The 23,437-nt window shown below is 36.9% G+C and overlaps 1 protein-coding gene across 3 annotated transcripts in view; it reads right to left on the bottom strand.

Annotated features, from left to right (window-relative positions):
• Window positions 1-23,437, bottom strand: part of OSBPL3 (oxysterol binding protein like 3) — a 111,889-nt gene that overhangs the window by 25,747 nt on the left and 62,705 nt on the right. For all 3 annotated transcript variants that reach the window (XM_081932913.1, XM_081932912.1, XM_081932914.1), the window contains exons 3-11: window positions 12,609-12,725; window positions 12,088-12,141; window positions 11,796-11,909; window positions 10,014-10,187; window positions 9,000-9,123; window positions 6,488-6,591; window positions 6,282-6,374; window positions 3,885-4,029; window positions 3,061-3,191 (exon numbers count right to left, since the gene is read on the bottom strand). In XM_081932913.1, coding sequence (XP_081789039.1) covers window positions 3,061-3,191; window positions 3,885-4,029; window positions 6,282-6,374; window positions 6,488-6,591; window positions 9,000-9,123; window positions 10,014-10,187; window positions 11,796-11,909; window positions 12,088-12,141; window positions 12,609-12,725 — 1,056 coding nt within the window. The remainder of the gene's footprint in view (window positions 1-3,060; window positions 3,192-3,884; window positions 4,030-6,281; window positions 6,375-6,487; window positions 6,592-8,999; window positions 9,124-10,013; window positions 10,188-11,795; window positions 11,910-12,087; window positions 12,142-12,608; window positions 12,726-23,437) is intronic.

Below are 23,437 nucleotides of genomic sequence, written 5' to 3'. Positions count from 1 at the left end.
AAAAATGTCCACATTTCATAACCATGTATGAGCTACATTTGATTCCCAGAAAGAAGTCAATTCATTTCAATTTCAATTTATTTGTGCTTCTAGACCGCCCCCTCTCCCAGAAGGGACTCGGGGCGGTGTACAGTCCATAGAGAATATCACAAAAATACAATAAAAAAATATGTACAGTTTGGAGGAGGTTAAAATGCAATTAAAAGAACTGTACAAAGCTGAATAAATATAATTTTTTAAAATCCCTAAAACAGACACAACAGATTAAAAAACCCTAAAATAACCAGATAATAATACATTTGCCAGGAGGGTTAGCAGGGTTATTCCTAGCTACATTTTCTTAGCTAATTCTTTAGGATATCCTGAGCTGCTTAACTTTAATATATTAAAATGCCTGCCAAACTTTGGGCAATTGTTTGGTGATTTGCATCACCAACTAATAAAATAAACTATTGTGCATTCTGCAATGCAAAACAAAAAACAAAACTCAACTGTGCTGTACTGTAGTATATGAACTACTGCCTCACAAATCCATAAAACAGCAATGCATATTGAAGCAATATAAATTCTATTTCCAGAGCTTAAACTGGAATAGCAAATTTCTTCAAATTATATTTCTAATTTCTGATCTGTAGTAAATTAGGTCTAAGAAGCGATCTGATAAGAAATGTCTCTTGGAAAAAGAACTCTTCTACAATCAGCTTTCTGAGGCAGGGAAAGAGTTAAGGGAAATAAGGGCAAATGACAGGAGTGCACCCACCAGAGCTGAATAAACTATTATAATATTTTAGCTCCAGCCAATTTTTTTTATTCTCTAATCTAAGCAAAATACAAGATTATTGTTCTTTAGAGAGTACAGCAAATACAAGCTGAAGGCTGTAAAATATTTAAGAGCTAAATGAATAGGAAGGATACTGTAATTATTAATATATAGAACATTCTGCACATAAGCTTCAAACATTCTACAGTTGTTTACATCTTAGCACCAAAGTTATTGATGTGCAGTTTAAATATTATTTACACATACAAAAATAATATAAAATTATTAACAGAACCTGATTTTACAATTATATGTGGCAGACTTTGCTTATGGATATGGAAGAAGGGGAAAAAATAAAGAATTCCAGACAGATGAAAATAGAGCCTTACTTCAAAATGAAGAAGGAAAATAGGATTTTTCATAATACGCTTATATTGTATACATTCTAAAATAACTAATGATATATTGCATTACAGATTCACCAACAGCCTTTATCCCTTTAAAAGTATCTTTGTATGTGGGAAGCACTGCAACTTCAAGTGTTATGATTTATTCCACTACTCCATTCTGCACCATGCTTCCAATCTTGGAACTATATTTAGAGAAGACTGTAGTTAGGGCAATTCATCATCTCCCGATTTCCTTCCAGTTTCAGTCTCAAATATGAACCATTTGCTTTACAGTAGGAGAACAACTGATACATTTTACCCCTTTCAAAATTGATTGCTGTTGATGGTTCCAATTACTAATCATCAACAATCTAAATAGCAAGTTGACCAAAATCAATTTTATCTTGCTTGAGACTCAGATAAATCACCACATAAGGGTTCTCCTGCAAGCTGACCTCTTGAAATTTGTTTATCTTAGTAGTTATGTTTCCCTGAAAATATGACATATCCTGAAAATAAGGCCATGCCATATTTTTCAGATGGGCAAAAATATAAGCCCTCCCCCCAAATAAGCCCCTTGGACAACCCACCTCCAGCCAGGCAAAGCGCCAATCACCGACCTAGTGGTATCTCAAAGGTGCCAAGCCACGGGAACAGGGGGAGGGAGAGAAAGACGCTCGTGTTGCTTGGCACGTTCAGGATACCACTAGGTCGGTGAGTGGCGCTGTGCCATGGCTTCTTCTCTGGCTTCCAAAGCCTGAGATTGGCTGCTGAGTCTTCCGGCAGTGGCCGCTCTGGAAGTGTGCTCTATGGTTGTGGGCTGGCTGCTGGAAGGCTCTGCCAGGACAGGGCATGGTGAGCCTGGGAGGGGTGTGAGCGAGGAACGGAACAGGCGCTCGTGCAACCCCCCTTTCCAGCTATGCAGAGCGCCATTCACTGACCTAGGGGTATTTCAAAGGCGCCAAGCCGCGGGAGCAGGGAGCAGGTGCTCACATCATGGCTGCTGTGTTGCGCTTCTGCAACAGCACAACACAGCTGTTCGCCCCTGAGGCTGTGTCCAGCTCTTTGGAAGCCCGCTCGCAAGAGAGCAGCCATCCGACAACCCCAAAACAATAAGCCCTCCCCTGATAAAAAGGCCCAAGCCGTATTGGGGGGGGGGTCAAAAGAAAATAAGACCCTGTCTTATTTTCGGAAAAACACGGTAGGTTTTATTCAAAGATCAATGAACTCAAAGTTAATGATGGGATTTTATTCCACCTTATTTAGCCAGACTATCAGGGATTGCTTTCAAGATGTTTCTTAAGACTTAGGGAATGAAAGTAATGGTGGTGAAGGGAAACGCCAGATTGCCCTATTGCGGGTAAAGTGATACAACTGGTTCATTCTATCAATTTATATTTTATTATATAAATTCAATACAGTATAAAAGAGAAGAGATAAATGGGTAGATGCTCTCACAATCCTCTGGGTCTACTTTGGGAGTCAATATTATAGTTTGAGCAACAATAGAGAGATTAACAAGCACAGATTATCCTGGGCATTGGAAATATTTTTTTTTATAATTAACTTCACTAAATTCTGTGATGAAATATGGCAGCTCACTAATTGGAGATAAAACTATTATGGAGATAGAATCTATTCACACTAAGTGTACCACTTCAGAAAAAATGAAATAGATGCCTGTGTGTTCAGCACAAGGACACACATTGTGCCTTCTCCAAAAGCTTCTACCACACTTAGGCAGCTCTTGGAAGATCACAATTCGCAGCTTATTATAGAAACCAATGAACAAGTGTATATCAAAGCTCAGCTCAGTTCAACTAAACGAAGGCAAAAATCAAACCAAGAAGAATTAATGTAATTGATAAGACACATTTTGTGAACACAAGTCCAATTAATGTGGGAACTTACAGATGATAAGGCATTCTTCAGTCCAATTATCTGAGCAGATGGAGATGCGATTGAATCATGGTCAAACATCTGCTTCAGCTTCTCTTTTTCTGTTGAAATCGTACTAAAAGCTGACTTTAAGGTAAAGTACACTACAAAAATAGTTAAAAAAAATTACAGAAATGAAATGATTTGTAGGTCAAAATGTAGAACTATCACAATGAAGACAAAGAACACTAAGCAAACAAACAAACCCAAATCTTGTGATTAATGCCTTGAAAGTTGTCTATAAAAGAATATTTTTCTCATTTGAAAAAAAGTCCCTGAAAAATCAATCAAATAAATTTAGATGGGAAAAACTTTACTGGCACAATAGCTAAGTTACTGCTTTATTTATTTTGTAAATAAATAGATGACAAATGCCATTTTCCTTTGCCTTGGAGCTCCTCAACATTTTTTTCTATTTTGTTTTAATTAAAATAGCTTACTCTCATAGCAACCCTTTATATCACCATGCTAAAGCTGAAATTCAGCAAGCCACTTGGAGACTCTGTACAAGTAAACCTAAGGCAATCTGCTATTACATGTTTAGATAAAGGTTTTAACAAATGTCTGTTGTGTTAAAATATTCCAAAATCTTACATTCAGAACAACAGTCAATATGAGACCGTCTTCCCATTTTGGGGGAGGGGGGGTGATAATGAAAAGAAATATTTATAAAATGCATCTTGTGGTCTCCATAAATAGTCCAACATTCGGTATTCATACAGTGTTCACCAAGTTTGATTTTCATGAACCTACAAATTGTTTTCGCCATCTTTCTATTGGGGACAAATCCCAATTACCTTTGTGAGCTATGTGACACAAGTCCTCTTGCAATTTAGAAAATTCTGATGTCACCTCAGAACCATTTGAATACAGTTTTTCATCCCCATAATCTAATGTAGATAAATTAGGATTTGAAGCATGCAGCCTTAGTGGAGCTGGTACCTGCAAAGAACATACATTATAATTATTTATATATTTCCATTCAGTTGTGCCAATTTTCAGAGACTACCTGGATATGTTTGCAGTTTTCTTGGCAGTATTTTAATATTTGCCATTGCCTCCTTTCTAGGGCTGAGAGAGAGTGACTGGCCCAAGGTCACCCAGCTGGCTTTGTGCTTAAGGTGACAATAGAATTCAAAGTTTCTCAGTTTTTAGCATGACACCTTAACCAATGAACAAAAATGATGTATACAAACTCCTACACAAATGAAACAAAACATTAACCTTGCTGCTATATCTGAAATAATGCCAAAAATGGCCATTACACCTCTCTGTTTGGCTCTTTTGCCCTGCAATTTCTTTTCCCACAATAGATTATTTGAAAAATACATGTTCCCTTTCTGTTAAAAGTAACACTGTGATACTTAGATCTCTACCTAGGATACTTCTTTAAATCAATTTCAATAGTTTAGTGTTTATTATAAAAATTACAGAATTTTGCAAAAGTGTAAAAACATTTCTTGTAAAAATGTTCAAATGAAGTGGAAGAGGAAACAGCCATTTTGAGGATTAAAAAAATACTATGGAATGGATGAATAAAACTAAACAAGGACCTCCCAGTGGAATGCATGGGTTTAAAAATAAAATTTTGGGGATATAATATAATTTGGAATGAAGTAAGGAAATACTGGAAGGAGTTTCTCTTTATTTTTTAAAGAGAAAATATGCATAACAATTTTAGGATATGTTGAAGATGTTAAAATCCAAGAAATGTCTGAAAAGGAAGATGTTAATGTCATGAGAATGCTAAAAAATGGTAATTACGTATTTTTAGATAACAGAGTGTAACTGAACAAATGCTAAAACATTCATGTGATTTTTTAATAGAGTGGCTGTAAACAATTTGTTTAATATATATGTGAAAATTGCATCTGTGTTCTGGAAAATTCTGCAAGAATAAATGCAGCATTTATAGAAAGATTAGTTGATTGAGAGACCATATGAAAATATGATCTCTCTAACTAACGAATAGAAGAGATTATAATAAGCAACATTTGGAAAGTGCAGTGTGACTATGCTGGGTAGGGAGGGTTGAGATCAGACTTTGCATTTATGCAATTTAAGAAATTAAAAAACATGAGTGAGAGAAAGTTTAGGGTGGTATGGTATGGTATGATATGGGGCGGGAATGGATGGAACAGAACGGAACAGAATAGAACAGAATAGGGTTCTCAAGCAGGAGAACTTATTCCATTTTAGATAAATGACTATCTAGACTCTTCTTAAAAACAAGTTTATTATAAGTGTATTGATCTAGACAAACTATATGATAAAGTGAATTGTCTTGGTTTATGTGAATTATGAAAATTATGGTGCAAAACTAGAGAAAGCAAATAAATTAGTATATCTTGTAAAATGTTTAGAAGAGATAGAAAAATGGAGAAATTTTTAAAACAGGCACAAACTGGTAGAAAATTAGTGGGCAGTATGTAGTCTGTTGAAAAAAATAAATGATTAATTGAAAGAAATGAAAATAGTTATGTATAACAACAGATTTCTTCCTACTTAGTTGTATAGAAGTGAGAGCTGGCTATGACAAGAGAAAAATAAATGCAGGTCAGAAACACTGAAGGTGATAAATCAAAAAGAGATGGGGTCAAGAATGTGTGCTCCTGAAAAAATATGGATTGAATATAATAGTGAGATATGAAATAGTGAGATATTCTCTGATGAGATGTGTTCAATAAATGAGAAACATTTTATTGAACCAAGCCATTCTAAAATCACAAGAAGCATACTTAATCACATTTAACTATTGATATGTTAATATTTCTGTTCAGGTTTCCTGCCCTGTCTCAGAAATTTCCACTTAATTTGAAGGATTGGTGCCTTCCTACATATTGTGTTGGAAACAATGCACAAATAAATGGACACAGAATGAACTCTCTCTCTCCCTCCCCCCCTTTGGATTTGACATTCTTCTAAAAGATATAATTTTTATAAGCAGGTTTCTTTATAAAGAAATAACTGTTTATTCTTCATTAAAAGTGAATTGGCCAAAAAGCTCAATAGGCTGATTAAAATTTAGAAACCCCACTCATTCCATGCTGCCTTCACAAGCAGAATGAAATCTCTTCCTACTATAAAAATAGCAACTAAGACTATAAGTTCTATTGGAAAAAGTAAGTTTTTGCCAGCAAACAGCATCTATCATAGACTGAAAATGAAGTTGAGGTATAGAAGAGGTGGTTTACCTGCAACATCCCTTTAGCATCTTTACCAAGAGCTCTAGAACGCCATCTTCTGTGTGTTCTTTTTTCTTTTTTGGGACTTTCAAAAAGGAGACCCTTTACAACAGCATGTGAAAAAGAAAAACGTACCACTTATCATTATTCTAGAAAGAAATCTAGTTTTGCAAGCAGAGTGACCCCCATCAGAAGCGGCAATTTCTTCAACTTACTTGCTGAATATTTATGGCAGGTGCCGAATATGTCCTATGGAGAACTTCCATGCTTTGTAAAAGCTGGGTCATTTCCAAGAGATAGTTCTGACAATGGGAGAGGTCTGTTTGGAATAAAAACAATGGCTTGGGTGGAAAAGAAGAGAGAAAAAGCAAAGAAGAAAGAAAATAATGGACTAAACCATCAAACATCTTGCTGTACTTAATTGTTAAATAAGATACTGACAGAATGCAAAAGTTTTTACTCAATATTTCAGTACCTGCTATTATTATTCTACCATTAGCATAGAATTAATAATTTAATAGTTGAATTAACTATTTAAAAGAAAGCTTGGAATGTAGTTTTTTATGTTCTAAATTTTAGAATATAAATATTCTATGAACTAGAATACAAAGAGAGTTATTTGACAATAGCATCTGAAATAATGCTTTCCTAAAATATATGTGTTAAAACTATTAAAGAATTTTTAAAAAAGAATTTAATGCCATCTTTGAACATATTTTTTTATTTCCTTGGGCATTATGTAACAAGAACAAAGACTTTTCCAATATTTTACAGCTTTAGCAGATATAATTTACTAAATCTTCAAGGGTGTCCCACAGTTCTATGTTACTTTTATTGTTAACAGACAGTTCTGGTTCTTAAAACTGTAAAAGTACATTAGAATAATTTACTTAGTTGACATGAATGCATTATTGCTTATTTTTAGCACAATGATGCCAATTAATCAATGATGCCAATTATCTTCACTGTACAAATTGTTCTCAAGTTATAATTGTAATTCAGCCTGCAATTGTGGCTGTAAATCATGATGGTCACAAAGTGGATCACCTGTCAGGGGTAAGCAACCTGACCCCAAGGTGTAGAATTTAAACTAATTGTTTTATTATATCCTCTCTATAAAAAAAATCTTCTGTTTTCTCCTGAGAAAATATGAATAGGGTTCACTGAAGCTTGGGAGAGAAGGGCTCAGTTCTGGATATCTTGTCACTGTGCAAGGATTTGAGATTAATTCCCCACTTGAGACTTCACTCCTGCCTGGCGGAGTGGTTCCCAACAGGATCTGATCCCCCCCCCCTGGTGGTTAAGGAAATGTGGCAGTTGTAAGATGAACATGGCAGTTGTAAAGCAAATGTGGAAGTTGTAAAGTGGTCCATTGTTCGCTAGAATTAAATGGTTTCTGAGGAAAAACTGAAAATCACAGTAATAATGTGGGCCAGTTGTTGAGTACCCAAATGAAGTCATGTGTATGTGGGAGAACCAGACGTCAAAACTTCTAAAATGGGTCATAAGTAGCTTTTTCAGGATTTAATTGTAACTTCAAATATATGTTGCAAAGCCATTCTGTACATTCTGAAGTGGCATAGCTCGGCTATCCACTTATCAAAACTGCCTAGAAAAAAGAGAGATGCTAGAAAGAATTCCCAACATAAACGAACAATATGGTTTCAACAGCTTTCTCTCGATCAGATCAGAATTATCAATAAAAGTATGATTATTAATATTCTATTACAAAAATATAATATTGTTATATATATATATATATATATATATATATATATATATATATATATATATATATATATATATATATATATACATACATACATACATACACACACACACACACACACACATATACATACATACATACATACATACATACAAAAAGCCATATACTATAATTTCTCTAGGTAATAACTATTGAATAAATCTGATATTTAGACATAACTGAACAAATTAAAAAAGATCTATACATAAAACAGAAAGTTTATTTGAATTAAGCTGTAACAGCTAATCCTTCAATATTTCAATATTTCCTAAATAATTAAGGCCCCCTTCCATATATCCCCATTTAATATATAAAGAAGAATATTTCCTAGTCAAAACTGCTAATGAGAAAAGAGAGTTCAAGTTAGCCTTCACATGTGACTGATCAACATCTGGGAAAAAGGTAATAGGGTTATTATATATTGTTTGTTAGGGACAGAAAGGCTTAATAAAGGATGGTCCCATTCCAATAGTACAGTTTTGTTTCCCAGGTAAGAACATTTTGTTTGAAAAGCGGTAAGGGCTTGTATTTTTTTTCCAAGGGAATAAATTTCACATTATATTTTACAGGTTTGATTTCCTGTGAACCAATTACAGCAGCTCCAAGCTAGGCAGAATAGAACTATTTTACAAAGATAAGGAATGATATTTCATTAATACTTCTAAGAAAGTCCAATTTACACAAAGGATTCTTGTACTTTCATACAGAAAGAACACAAAAAAATATATGCTTCTTCTGAAAGTCTCCTCATCTTGCACAACTCCATTTTTTTAAAGATAATTATTCAAGTTCTTCAAGCAGGTACTGCACCAGTTGTATTTATTTCAACATCACATGGACTAAATTTTTAATTTAAACATTAGAAAGTAGACATTGTAAGATAACAGGCATATGTCATAAAATCATCTGAGAAAATTTGGAAGGGGTAGAATATTTAAATCATTCTACTTTCTTTTTACCTTTTGAACATCTTTCCATATCTTCAGATGACTGCAAACAAGTTGGAATTCTTGATTCATTTAAACAAGGGAATGACATAGAACTTCCCGCCTGCACTGAATTTTGCTGTGTCATGCTGCCTCTCTGTTATATGACAAGATTTCATAAATAATAATAAATATGACAATAATCAGTTTGCCAATGATTGACAGTGTGTGACTTATGATTAAGGGACACTTCAAAATCAACTTATCAAGGTTTACATTCATATTCAAAAAGTTGATTTAAAAAAAGCTTGCCCAAAATTAAGATTATATGTATGATGCTCTCCATACTGTATTAATCTGCTGACTGGATAAATGAAGATTTACTTCAAAAAGACTCACTAAGTATTGCCTTCAATTCTTAGAAGTTATCAAAAAAGCAAACAAAAAATCTGCAGAAACAGAGACATCAAGTACAAAAAGCCAGGAACGGACTCAGTATCGTTGGTTCTTTCCCTAACTCTAAATAGAGGTAGTTAGAGTACTTCAAAATATATTAGTAAACATGCCTGTTGAATCAACAACGTAGAGTGCAAACCTATGTTATCACAGAACATTCAAAAGGGAAAGAGTTCCCATTACAATGTGTCTTAAATGTCGGGCCATGACCTTATTCCCTCCCTGCCAATTATCAGTTAAAGTCGGCAGGAGAACATGGAAGAGTCCAGGCTTGCTTATCTTACATAGATGACCTTGCAAAAGAATGCTGATTAAAAACAAAAACCTACTTTGTCCCCCAGTTTCTATGCTAATTAAAACAGAATTAAAAATGCCAGGAAGAAATTACATTTTGTCTTTCATCAGATCCCAAGAACTTACAAAAAGCCAATAACATTTTGATAATGGTTTATGCACTGCATTTTATATATGTTCCTCAAATCCTATCATCAATATAATTATTATTAATTATAATTATTAATTATAATTATTAAGATAATAAATTAATCCTTAAATGGATGCTCTTTAATCTACAGTTAAAACAAAATCTACCTTTTTGTTTGCTGTTGATTCCAAAAGACCAGTTACTGAATCTGCTATAGATGTTGAAGCTGAGAAGAAATGATTGTTGATATCATATGGAAACATGGAAATTTCATTTTGACGATACATTCTATGATGACGCAGTTTTGCTACCCATTCATCAAATACTTCCTGAGATTTTGCCTAGTAGAGAATTGAAGATGATAGAAACAATAATTACTAAATCCCAACATAAATATATAATTCATGTTATGTGGTGGTTAGAATGCAATATTGCAGGCTGAGTCTGCTCACTGCCAGGAGTTCGATTCTTTCAAGGTCAGTAAAATGAGGACTCGTGATGCTGACTCTGTAAACTGCTTAGAGAGAGCTGTAAACCATTATGAAGTGGTACATGTCTAAGGGCTATTGCTATATGGTCCTACTTTCTCCAGTCAAAACAATAAAGCAATAATTTATCCCTAAGTACTATATTTGTTAACAGATTGGGCTGCTTTTCATGAGGATAGGATAATGTTTCTCCTTGGGAACATAGAAAACAGAAGTTTTACTGCAGCAGATGAAACAGATTTACTTTCTTAATGAAGTTATTGTAATCAGTTCTGTTTTTCAACCTAAGGGATAGGAGATGGAGGACACTTGAAAGCAGAAATGTACAGTATCTAGAAAACAAACATCCTAGAACATGTAAACAACAGCACCAAAAGCAGAAGATATTAATCAAATATAAATCATGAAGAATAGGAAGTTGCTCAAAGGTTTGTTCTCTCACTAGCTTTCAGTTGCAGGTTTTTTTAAAAAATTGGTTGACCAATCAGATCAGCAAAATAAAAGCAAAAAACTCCATACTTTCCACTGAAGGTTCTTTTTCCCCTCAGTAGAAAAAAAGTTGAATCATACACATGCAGAAATCTGTCAAAGATTTCAATGCAAAATTTAATTTTAAAAAAACCTTCCCAAATATATCCACTTTGGTGATAGTGGAAATAAGAGTCTGTTTTGTCCATGAAGGTTAGCAAATGCAGTCTTTGGTTTCATCAAATATCAGTCTGAGAACCACAGAAAAAACAGTTAAAAGTTCAACTAGTCTCCCAATGTATAAATAAAAACAGAAGGCCCACAAAATCTATATCTGAGCATTTAAAACCTCATCAAGCCCTTTAAAACTACTATCAATAGTGGAAGCCTAATTTATCTTATTTGTGCACATACTGTTAAAAAGCAACATGTTTTCTGGTTCATTCTGTCCAACAGGATTAAAAATAGATTCAATATAGTTCTCATTTTCTGATACAATATGCTACACAAAATGTACATTTTTACCTAAAGCAATTTAGTAAACAAACAGTGATATATCTATGTTACACTTCATTCTCACTTTATTAATTAATTTTGCTCACTTGTTTTCTCCCAGAGCTGCTTTTCTCAACTATCTTCCACAGGAACAAATTAAATTATTACATATGGAGAAAAAATTGATCCTGACACAATTCATTATTATTAACAACCAATTTTGGATTATTATTTTTTTTGTTACAATGAAGGCTCTATTTGGCTGCAGCGACTTTTGCAAAATATGAATGTATGTGGAGAAAAAAGGCTATTAAAGATTAAATGGTGAACCTGCATTTTAAGCAAACTGCAAAGAAATGTATTACTGTATCAAGCAATTTCAAGAGGATTCTAAGCCTGTATATAATGGTATCTAAGAGCCGCACAATATTTTTAGCTTCAGAATATATTTCTATTATTTAGCTTCAGAATATATTCCTATTATTTAACTAGGATTACCTTCAAATGATAAATGTGTTCCTCAGTATCCAAATCTATACATTTAGTTGATTTCTTCACAGACATCACCGAAAGTCCAACATCTATACATCCATGCAACTTCCCTTTCTCTATCTGGTAAAAAAAACATTTAAAATTATTTAGTTTGGCTTAGGAGAAAACAACATAATATATTGGTTTTCAGAATTATCTCTTTCTTCCTATATATGTCTATTGAAACAATTACTTATTACTTTTTCTAAGCTGTGAAATATTATTTTATATGACAACCTCTGCATACTGAAATACTTACATCGGCTGGGTTCTTAGCGTATTTCAAAATTCCTTTGTCCAGAAAGAACCATCTCTGCAATAGAAAAGAAGACTTTTTAATCAGCCAGGACAACATACTGCAGTAAAATGTATTTTTAAACAGTTGCAATATTCTCCCTGCCAACTTTAAAAAGGACAGCAACAGAGGGGGTATTCAGCCAGTTCTGACAGATTCTGGAGAACCGGTAACGGAAATTTTGAAAAGTTCGGAGACATGGCAAATAGCCGCGGCCCGCCCTGGCCCACCCCCGCTGCCTCCCAGTTGATCGTTTTTTGTTGCCCCGAATAGGAGAATGGAGCTAGAAAGCAGGTTAGTGGGGTGGGGAGGGAATGGGCATTTTGCATTAACCTTTCCCTGCCACGCCCCCAAAGCCACACCATGCCCACAAAACCACACCCACAGAACTGGTGGTAAAAAATGTTGAATCCCACCACTGGACAGCAAGCCAATGATTTAAATGGCATTGGAAACAAATACCAGCGGTGGAGACTGGTTCTCACCTTATGCCAACCTTTCAGAGGCCATTTCCTTTTTTTCAGCAAGTAGCCTTCCTGCTTCTGAGGTTCCTGGGTGCAACTCATAACTCCACGAAGTCCTTCTATGATTTCCCAGCTGTCCTGTTCAGAAACAGAATTCAAAATATTTGATGAGGGTTTTTTTAAAGTAAAAGGAGTATTACGTATGTTTGTTGCCTTCAGTTATTTATAAAAATAATAAAGACAATATAAAAAATAAAAAAAACTGATACAATAACATCTTATCAATGTACTGTAAATCAATTTCAGGAAACATTTCATTTGATTATATCGATTTTTCAAAGACATTCATTTGAATGCAAAGTGTTCAATTTTAACTGGTTTTTATTTTACTTAGTGACCTTAAGTCTTTCCCACAATTGAGATAAAATGTTACTCATACATTCTTGAATCAGCAGGAAACTTTACTAGCATGACATTTTCTGTTCAAACTTTCCTGCCACCCCCACTTCTCCCCCACAACAATCCTCTGATGTGGCTTGGGCTGAGAGAGAATGAGTGGCTGAATGTCACCCAGCCGGTTTCCAGGCTTAAAGAAGAACTGGAATTCACTGTTTTCCATTTTTCTCCCTTGTTTCAGTTTCACGTTTTCAGTCATCTTAACTTTACCTAAAAAGGACAAAATCTACAAAATTTTATACATTCTTAGGTTGCTCTTGGATGATATCAGAACAGTTATGCTACTTCAGCCAAGGACAATTTATGCCTGTTATCACTCATGATCTGAGTACAAATTGACTAAAGCATCATAGAGATGCCGGGGGGTAGGGGAGATGTTTCTGAGGCCTGATTATGCTGTACAGATGTAGTAGTCTTTGCTTAACAACAAGGAGTATCTATAAGGCAGATAAACATGAGATTTTAATTGCACAGTGATGTGATGTCTCAAGGACCAATACCTTTCCTAAGCAAGGATTGTGGGACATTAAGTGAGAACCTCCTGCCAGCTTCTCACAAGCAAAGTCAATGGGGAAGCTGGCAGAAATCTGCAAGTCCCAGGCAGCTCACTAGAAGGCTGGTGGGCAGATAAATGATTGCTGCCAGAGAGTGAGAGTACAGAAATGGCTACTATAGCATAAGTGTAGTCAGGGTCCATTGTTACTGGATGGAGGAGATTAGAAGTGACTTACCGGAGTGACCTGACTTTGCTTATGGGAGCCCACAGGGAAGGTCAGAAGTGGTAATCAAATGACCAGGGGGCACTGCAACTTTTCTAAGTGGTTGCCAAATGCCCAGATTACAATCATGTGACATGGGGGTGCTGGAACTTTGAGGCCTGTTTGCAAGTACCATTTATTCAGAGCTATTGTAATGTCACATAGTCACTGGTTCAATGATTGCTAACCAAAGATTTTCTGTAGTTACGTGCAAGCAGGAAATGGCTCTTGATGGGTTGCAAATCAAATCATTGCAATAGGCAGAAGAGCAAATAAAAATTTCAAAACCCTTTGATATTGTGTTAGAGAGGCAGCCTGGTGTAGTGGTTAAGGCAGTGCTTTCCAAACATGAATAATTACCCAACACTGAGTAAAGGTGGTTTTTCTTTCTCACACAAACTCAGCAGGGATATTTAAATAGGGACTTTCTGATAAGCAGTTTTGGGTAACGAAGGAAAACCGTTTGGGAAGCACTTAGTCAAGCATTAGGCCAGAAACCGGGAGACTGTGAGTTCTGTCCTGCTATAGGTACAAAGCCAGTTGGGTGACTTTGGTCCAGTCACTCTCTACCTCACCCATAGGAAGCAGGCAATGGCAAATCACTTCTGAAATCTTGCAAAAACAACTTCAGGGACTTGCCCAAGCAATTGCCAGGAGTCAATTCTGACTTGAAGGCACCAGACATCAACAATCTTGTGTTAGTCACAAGAGGGGAAAAAAACCATATAAAGATTTTCCAAGAAGTTTTCATCACACAAGAGAAACAAGGGAGGTAAACTTATTCATGTTTGCCTTTTTCTCTCTACATTATTTATTCTAAAAAAATGTAAGAAATAGATAGTACAAATAAGAAATCAACTACATAGAAAGAAATACAGGCAGACAAGCAACAGATCTGAAATATCATATAGCTAATATACAGTGTACTACTACATCCTTAGAAACTCTCAGTATTATCAGATATTTCATGACCATTTTATAGTCCAAATCAATGTTTCTTCCTTATTCGTTAAGAGAAGAATATTTACATTGCCTTGCCTTATACACACACAAAAAAGGGGGTCTCTAACACCCAAATTTTGTAGGTGACACAATTTCATGTATAAATTTGTGGACCAAGAATAGCAATAGCAATAGCACTTAGACTTATATACCACTTTGTGCTTTACAGTCCTCTCTAAGTGGTTTACAGAGTCAGCATATTGTTCCCAACAATCTGGGTCCTCATTTTACCTACCTCAGAAGGATGCCCCTTCCATTAAAGTTACAGAATCATAGGGCAATATTCCACTCTGAAATTCATATTAAATAGGTAGAATTAAAATGCAGCTGAAGTTCAGAACAGTCTCTTTGTTCTCTTGATCCTTCAAGTTTTTGAATTTAATTCTTGGTTTTTTATTGGAACATACGCAATTCAATACTTATCTACACCAAATATTTAATACAGGTAGTCTTTGTTAATGATCATATACTCAATGACCGTTCAACGTTACAATAGCATGGAATGCATGGTTCTTATGCTCAATTGTAGAAATTATGACTATTCCAGCAGCCCTACGATTAAAATTCGGGTGCTTGGCAATCTGCCTGGATTTACAACCACAGAATACACTATAGCTTCATTCCACTCACTATTTCCTCTAACTTTGCTCTTTTGGACACCCTCCATTTTGCCTCCTCTGTCTCCAGCTGGCTTTTGCCATCTTCTTCTTCCTGTTGCTGATGAGAAGTGCCTGGCTTGGTCCTTTGCAAGGCTGCGTGTAGTTTGGGGAACAAGTCTGTGCACAGCTAAAAGCTGCTTCACAAAGGGCCAAACTGGACACATCTTGTCAGCAGAAGGATTAGCGGAAGGACGAAGGTAGCAAAAGTCAGCAGAGGATAGCAGGGGTGGCACAGTGTAGGACAGCGATGGTGAACCTTTTTTGGCTCGCGTGCCACAAGTGGGGAGAGCACAGGGGGGTTGTGTTCGGATGTGCCGCACCCGTAATGCAATGCACGACTCCCCAGTGCGCATGCGTGCACTACAGGGACGATTCCCCATTTTTACATGCTTTTTTCGCCCTCCCCAGGCTCCAGATGCTTTATAGGAGCCTGGGGAGGGCGAAAAGAGCCTCCCCCGCCCTCCGGAGGCCCTCCGGAGGCTTCAGGGACCGTCAGAACGCTTAAAACGACCCTCCGAGCAAACCGGAAGTGACTTCCGGTTTGCTCGGAGGTTCATTTTGAGCATTCTGAAGGCTTCAGGGACCGTCCGGAGGCTTCCCTGATGCCTTCGGGCTCTCAAAACGACCCTCCAAGCAAACAGGAAGTGACTTCCGGTTTGCTCGGAGAGTCATTTTAAGTGTTCCGAAGGCTTCAGGGAAGCCTCCGGACAGTCCCTGAAGCCTCCGGAGGGCCTCCGGGGGGGGGAGGCTCTTTTCACCCTCCCCAGGCTCCTATAAAGCCTCTGGAGCCTGGGGAGGGCGAAAAATGGCTTTTAAAAAGGGTGAAGTCAGCTAGCCAGCGTGACCATGCGCGCTGGCAAGCTGACAGGGCAGTGCCTCACGTGCCCTGACAAATGGTTCCGCGTGCCACCTGTGGCACGCATGCCATAGGTTCGCCATCACTGGTGTAGGATGATAGGGGATTTAGGCTGCAGCACTGGGGCTTTGTAACACAGGTTTGGGTGGCTGGATGCAGCATGGGGTTAATGCGGCACTCAGTGATTGGGGCTGGACCAGCAGGGCTGAAATATGACAGTAGCAATCCTGGGTCTCTACTTTAACTCTAGCATTCCCAGCATCAAGGAGTGCTGCTATACAGGGCAGCCTAAAGGCTGGAGATGAGGGAAGTAGTCAGGGGAAGGGACTTGAAGGGGAGGCAGTCTCTTATTTTGAAAGAACAAAGAATAAAAGCTGGGAGGAGGCACCAAGCCAGGAATGGCTTGAATTAGGGTGGGTGCTTACCTAACAACCAGGTGGGGTTAACTTAACAATGGCAACAGGGATTGTCAGAATTGCCATCGCTGAGCAGGTTGGTCAGGTGATGTCTTGCTTACTGACCACGTTACTTAGCAGTTCAGTTGCCAGCCCCATTGTGGTTCTTAAGCGAGGACTACTATACTTTATTGTCAATAAATATAAAAGTAATTTGAAAAAGAATCTTGATATAATATTCACTTTGACAGTCATAATGTTCCCAAACCAAGACAGTTTTAATTTTTTTCCCCACCAGGAACTGTCTCATAATATATTTATATAGCTTGAAAAGCAATTACCTTTAAATCTTTGTTACTTTTTGCAAAAACGAATCCTGAATATTTGACCTTGGCAGAAATGTTAAAATCTCTTGCTTGATAGACAACAGCTTTTCTTTCTCTGCTGAATTCCATGTCAACAGTTTCATTAGATAACCTGACCCAGAACTATAATTGCATATATTTTACCAACAATGTTAAAGGATGCTGGACTGAGTAAATGCAAATACAATATGAGTAAACATCAAATCAGTAAAGTAAATAAATCATTGTTGAATGGGCAGCTATAATAAACAAACAAACAAACAAACAAATTTAGTGTGTCTTTTTCGTGACTAATTTAACTCCCGAAATTTTATTTCTTTTCATACTGTCTTGTTCATTTCGATATGGTATATTATTCCAAACTAAGAGTACTTTCTACAATTTTGGCTTTTTCTTCTTTAGAAATATACTGTATCTATGAAAAAAAATACAGCAACAAGACATGTACTTCAGAACTGCAAACATGAAAAGCCATTCCAAATTGTCAAAGGCTTTTTCAAGAGAAAAATAATGCATAATTTACATTCTTCTGGTTTATCTTATCAATATTATTCTTTACATATCTTTTCCAATATAAAATCCTTTTAATCAGGATATATCAATTTGAAAGCTATTTAGTATATTTTACATATTAAAGAAGAGGCATCTGAATGTTTCAGGATGAATTTAATTTTTTTTCTTTATTTAAAAAAAAGCTACTTTTCATATGAAGGAAATTCTTCACATATCTGGATCTCACTCATTAGTTGGATTAAAGTTTTCACAAACCCTGCATAAAGATACATTCCGCCCAGCAGAATTTGTTGGATAATTTTTTTCTTTTGCAAAGAACATTCAGTCAGTTGCACTAGTCACATACATGATTAAGATTTTTGAAAGATTGTAGGCATCAGGAAGGGCATATAGTCAGTAAATGCTGAACTCCACCCAGTTGCCTCAAAACTATCCTAAATAGGGACTACAGTTTTGTAAAAATATAGTTTGTGCCCAGCCCCAATAACATATCTTCATTATGTCAATCTTTATAACACAATTGCCATTGGCCTGAAAACCATACCATTTTGCTTTTCATTATATAATACAGAATTTATTTATTTTGTAATTGAAAATGGACCCTTATACTGCAGAATATCATCTAAAATCCATAAGGGGTTTCTGTGAAATTTGAGACTCATATTATACAGTATATTAAAAAATCAGACTTACAGCTCTTTTAGGGAGCCTGTCCTATCTATTCAATCTTACCAGTTTATGTTTCACCTTGCAAAACAGGAAATTAAGGAATACATTTTTAGAAGGAAAGCCAGAGGGACAGATCAGTTTCAGAGACATTTTAGAGAAATTAGTATATTTTTCAAGAATTGTTGGAAAAGTTTCAAGAACAAGGTGATTCCAAAATCAGGTTGGCAAGTTTTGCCACTTCTCATGGAAATGCTTTTCTTGGCAATTAATAATAAGATAATTATTGGAATAAAAAATGGAATGTATTTTCATCAAAAACACTTTCTTGGATAATTTTATCTCTTTTTGTATTTAAAGTCTACACAAATCTGACAATAGCATTTGTATATTTCAATTTCCACTCCTTTCAATAAAACACTAGAAGCATACATATACATATGTACATATACAGGTGTATGTGTTTCTAGTGTTTCATTGAAAGCACTAACTCTATTCTTAATTAACATATGTATATCTGATATGTATAAAGTATTTGATCCTATTGTGTAAAATATATTAAAATTTTCATATCTACCTACCTCAAAATGGTAGAATAGTGGCACATTAGTCTGAAAAATAAATTACTGGTCATTATTTACATAGAGATTAAAATTTAGGTTTTCTTTGACTACCTAAACATGAGAGAAATGGGGATAAAAACAGGCTGCAATTTAAGCTTGTATGAATGTTGAAGTTTCCCATTTCTCTATATTTCTTATGAAGGAATCTTCAAATTAAATCTAAAAATAATTGATTCAAATGGGACTCAGGTGCCACAGTCTTCAGCAAAATGTATCAAGTGCATCACACAAAATCAAGAGTACCAAGTCATCACATGAGCAATATAGAGATCTTTTTAAAAAAATAACAGACAGCTGGACCTGTTCATTCCCCCCCAAAATATGTTGCAAACTAAATTATTTGGGGTTTTTTTTTTTTTTGTAACATGTCATTTATGCCATTCACATATATCTCTTTTGAAATGAATACAGATCATGGTCACTTATCAGGCAGTCTATTTACCTGTTTCCCTGAAAATAAGACCTCACTGGATAATAAGCCCGCCCTAAAATATTGCAACACAGCAGCAGCCATGAGGTGACCATGCTCACTGCCTCCTGCACCTCAAAAATAATAAGACCTCTCCGAAAATAAGGCCAAGCACTTATTTCAAGGGTCAAAAGAAAATAAGACCCGGTCTTATTTTGGGGGAAACATGGTAATACCTGTACAAGGCATAGCCCTGGATAACAGAGAACAGCTGTCATTTAAACACTGTCTTGAGAGGGACACTTGGGCCCTTCATATCTACACAATTGTCTATAAAAGTAACCTTGTGTTCCTGCTTCAGATCTATGAACCTGGACTCCATACTGGCAATCATGACAATTGTCAATCAAGTATAGCCATTTTAAAGAGAGGTCTTGTTGTTTTCATTGCTCCATTGGCTTACCAGGAAATCTAAATCTGAAAATTAATCATTCACTAGTAAAATCTCTTGGAAGGATTGTTTTATCATCTTATGAGGGAAGTGTATCCTGTAAGATAAGAAAATATCTCTTCTAGTATATGCCTACCCCAAAGATCTTCAAGAGTACCCTCCCCAGCCTCTGAAGTACATTATGTGGAAATGAAGGAAAGAACTTTCATGTCACAGCATCCTGACTCTACAACTTGGTATTCTTTTGCAACCGGCTTTTACCAACATTACTTACCCTTCAGTACTATTTGAAGCCTCAACTTTAATCTTGCACTTCCACATCTTAACCATACACCAGCCTTTAGATGCTTTTCAGTTAATGATATTGTTTTGCTATTCTGAATGGTAGCTGGACTATAAATATTGTAAATAAGAAAACACTAGAAATACAACTAAACTATAATAAAGATGGGATATATAAACAAACAAAGAAATGGTACAAAATATAACAAAATGTTTTCCCCTTGGGTTTATTTGGCATTCAGAAATCATTTTTCTGATAATCATAGTGTAGAGCCCATTTCTGGGTTCAATAATATCTTTGTAAGCTTCCCAATAAATTGTATCTGAAGACTACAGGAAAATATCATTCTTAGTGGGGATTTAAACAACAGATTTTCTAATCATACGATCATTTATACTTTAGCAGACATGATTCTTTTACTTGTTCTGCTGCTTAGAAATGTTCCATCACAAGATGGTAAAAATATATTCCATATTAAATCAGCTATAACCAGAATGTTTCTCTGAATATGACTCAAGTTTATCCCTTTTTTAATGCTTCTTCTGAATTGGACAACTATAGACATGTCTGACCAGATCATGGTCTGACTCGGGGGTGAGCTCTAGCAGTCTCTACTGCTGATTCGCTGATGGCTGCACATGCGCAGAAGCCAAAAATGAGATGGCGGCGCCATAGGCGCCGCCAAGGAACCAGTTCTGGGGCGTGGCAGGCCTGGGTCACTGCTAGTTCCAGCAACCCAGGCCACCAAATCACTACCAGTTCAGCTGAACCGGGCTGAACTGGTAGGAACCCAGCACTGTTCTGACTTATCCAGACTAGGATATCTATAAGGAATATCAGGCAGGTGGAGGTGTTAATGTCTCCAAGGGTCCTGTTAGAATGACTTCTATTCTAAGCTATACTGTTCATTTCCCCTCCCCACTCCAAATGGAGATAGGAGATATGATGCTTAAACCATCAGAAAACCAGTAGCATCTCTCTAACCAAAATGCCTATACTACAAACATAAAACATTTCTTTGTGACTTTTTATTAATCATTTTAATATGGTACTGGTATTATATCATTCTTTGAATCAGTAAAGCCATGAGAAATAATTCAAGCAGTGAAAATGAATCAACAATCTGAAACATTATATTTCTAAACTATAATATATGGACTAAGATTAATGCATGAAACCTATGATTATCCAAGCAGTAGCTGAATATATTAAAAAGAACACAATTATACTAAATTACAATTTGTTTGTAAGATAAAATTTATTCTTTATTTGGAAGGAATTTTCTATTAAAATTAGTTAAAATGTTATGTTGGAAACTGCTCCACAGAATTATCCTAACCCAAAATGAAACTAATAACATTCCTGCTGTTATTATAATACTCTGCATGGTAACCTGGTCTTTTCAGCTCTCTGTGTACTCAAAATGTATGCATGTACAGTGTAATGGTTAAATTTCTTTTAAAAAAACATCCAGATGGTTATTGACAGTATTTTTCTAGTCCAATTATAATTACAGACATGGGTAATTAAAAGCAAAATGCACAGAGCTCAAGCTGTGGATTTTGATAAACACAAGAGAAATGATCTTCCAAAGAAAGCATTTTTTTCCAAACCTGTCAATTGAGATTATATTCTAACTCAGAGATGCCATAGTTGATAGTTACTGCACTTTCTAGAAAGCATGATGTTTTTAAAAAATAAATGAAGAATTACTTGCATAAATTTAATCCCTAAGCAGATCTTCTTTTTCTTCCCTTTTCTTCTATCTTCAGCCCTTTTTTCTCCTCTTCATCGGATTTTATTTCTTTTGTTTTGCGGTTCCCGTCTTGCCTTCCTCTTTGTTTCTGTAAGGTGTGTGTGTGTGTGTGTGTGTGTTTGTGTGTGTGTGTATGTGTGTGTGAGAGAGAGAGAGAGGGAGGGAGGGAGGGAGGGAGGGAGGGAGAGGTGGTATTCAGCAGTTCTGAATAATTCTGGAGAACTGGAATTCTGGAGAGCCAAAAGTTTGAGCAGTTCGGAGAACTAGTAAATACTACCTCTGACTGGCCCCACCCCCATCTATTCTCTGTCTCCCGAGTCCCAGGAAAGAAATGGGGATTTTGCAATAAGAGTGGAAGTGGGAGAAGAAGCGTTGGAGCTGCGTGTTCTCGCGGGTGGCAAATAGGTCGATCACGGGGATGCCGAATCGGTGGAACAGCTGGCGAAACAGGACCGGATGGTCCAAACCCTGGACCTTGTGGACTAGGGAGTGTATGTTGTCTAGCCTGTCTTGGGAGAGAAACACCTTGCAGATAGAAGTGTCAATCACTGCCCCCAGGTGGAGAAGCCTGGTTGTCAGTATGAGGTGATTTTTTTCTAGGTTCACAGAGAACCCATGTGACTGGAGGGACCCCAAGGTGACCTGAAGATCCCGCAAGGCCTGATGCCTGGACGACAACTGGATGAGAATGTCGTCTAGATAACACTGTAGCCTTACGGGCCTCTGCCTGAGGTATGCTGCAACAACTGACAAAATTTTGAAGGTCCTGGGTGCCGACAACAGGCCGAATGGCAGGGTTCTGTACTGGTAGTGTCGGCCCGCATAGAAGAACCGCAGGAACCTTTGGTGTTGTGGCCAAATTGGGATGTGTAGGTATGCCTCATTTAGATCTATGGACGTGAGGAGGTCCCCTTGGCGAATCCCTTCTAGAATGGTTTGCAGGGATTGCATCTTGAACCTCCTATATGCCAGATTATAGTTGAGGTTCTTGAGGTCCAAGATCACCCTCCAACCCCCTGAACTCTTGGGCACCAAGAATAGGATGGAATAAATCTCTTCCGCTTCTGGTCGGGTGGTACAAGCTCTATGGCATTGATCTCCAGGAGATGATGGATCTCCTGGATCATGAGTTCTCTCCTGAGTGGACAAGAGGCAGTGGGGCATCAGATGAAATTCCTTGGGGGGGGGGGCGTGAGATGAACTCTAGAGAATCTTTCTCTCACTGTCTGTAAGACCCAGTCGTCCATCATGGTCTACTCCCATTGGGAGACGAACAGTTGGAGTCACCCCCCGATGGGAGAGACTTCCTGACGGTCACTTGGACTTGCAGAAGGGCCTGGCTGCTCCAGCACTGCAGCGTCAGAGGCTTCAGCCATCTCACCAGGCAGGAAGGTGGAGATGGTGATGAAACCTGGGCTGGATCAAAGCTGATGATGTCAGGTGCCACTGTATACTGCAGCTGGAACTCAGGAAACTAATGCTCAATATGAAGAGTCTATCAATCTGTCACAGATCAGTCAATTGAGGAAGCCAATCCAAGGTAACGTGAACCAGCAGGGTTGCGATGCCTAGCAAATAATGCAGAGAGGGAACAAAAAATGAATCCACCCCTCTCTGAGCTGGTGTATGACTGCGAGGCTGCCAAGACACCAGCGCCG

Source organism: Natrix helvetica (assembly GCF_964273705.1).
Source record: "Natrix helvetica genome assembly, chromosome: Z".
Taxonomy (NCBI): Eukaryota; Metazoa; Chordata; class Lepidosauria; order Squamata; family Natricidae; genus Natrix; species Natrix helvetica.
Note: the sequence above shows the minus strand (reverse complement) of the source record. Positions and strands in the feature narration are given on the sequence as shown.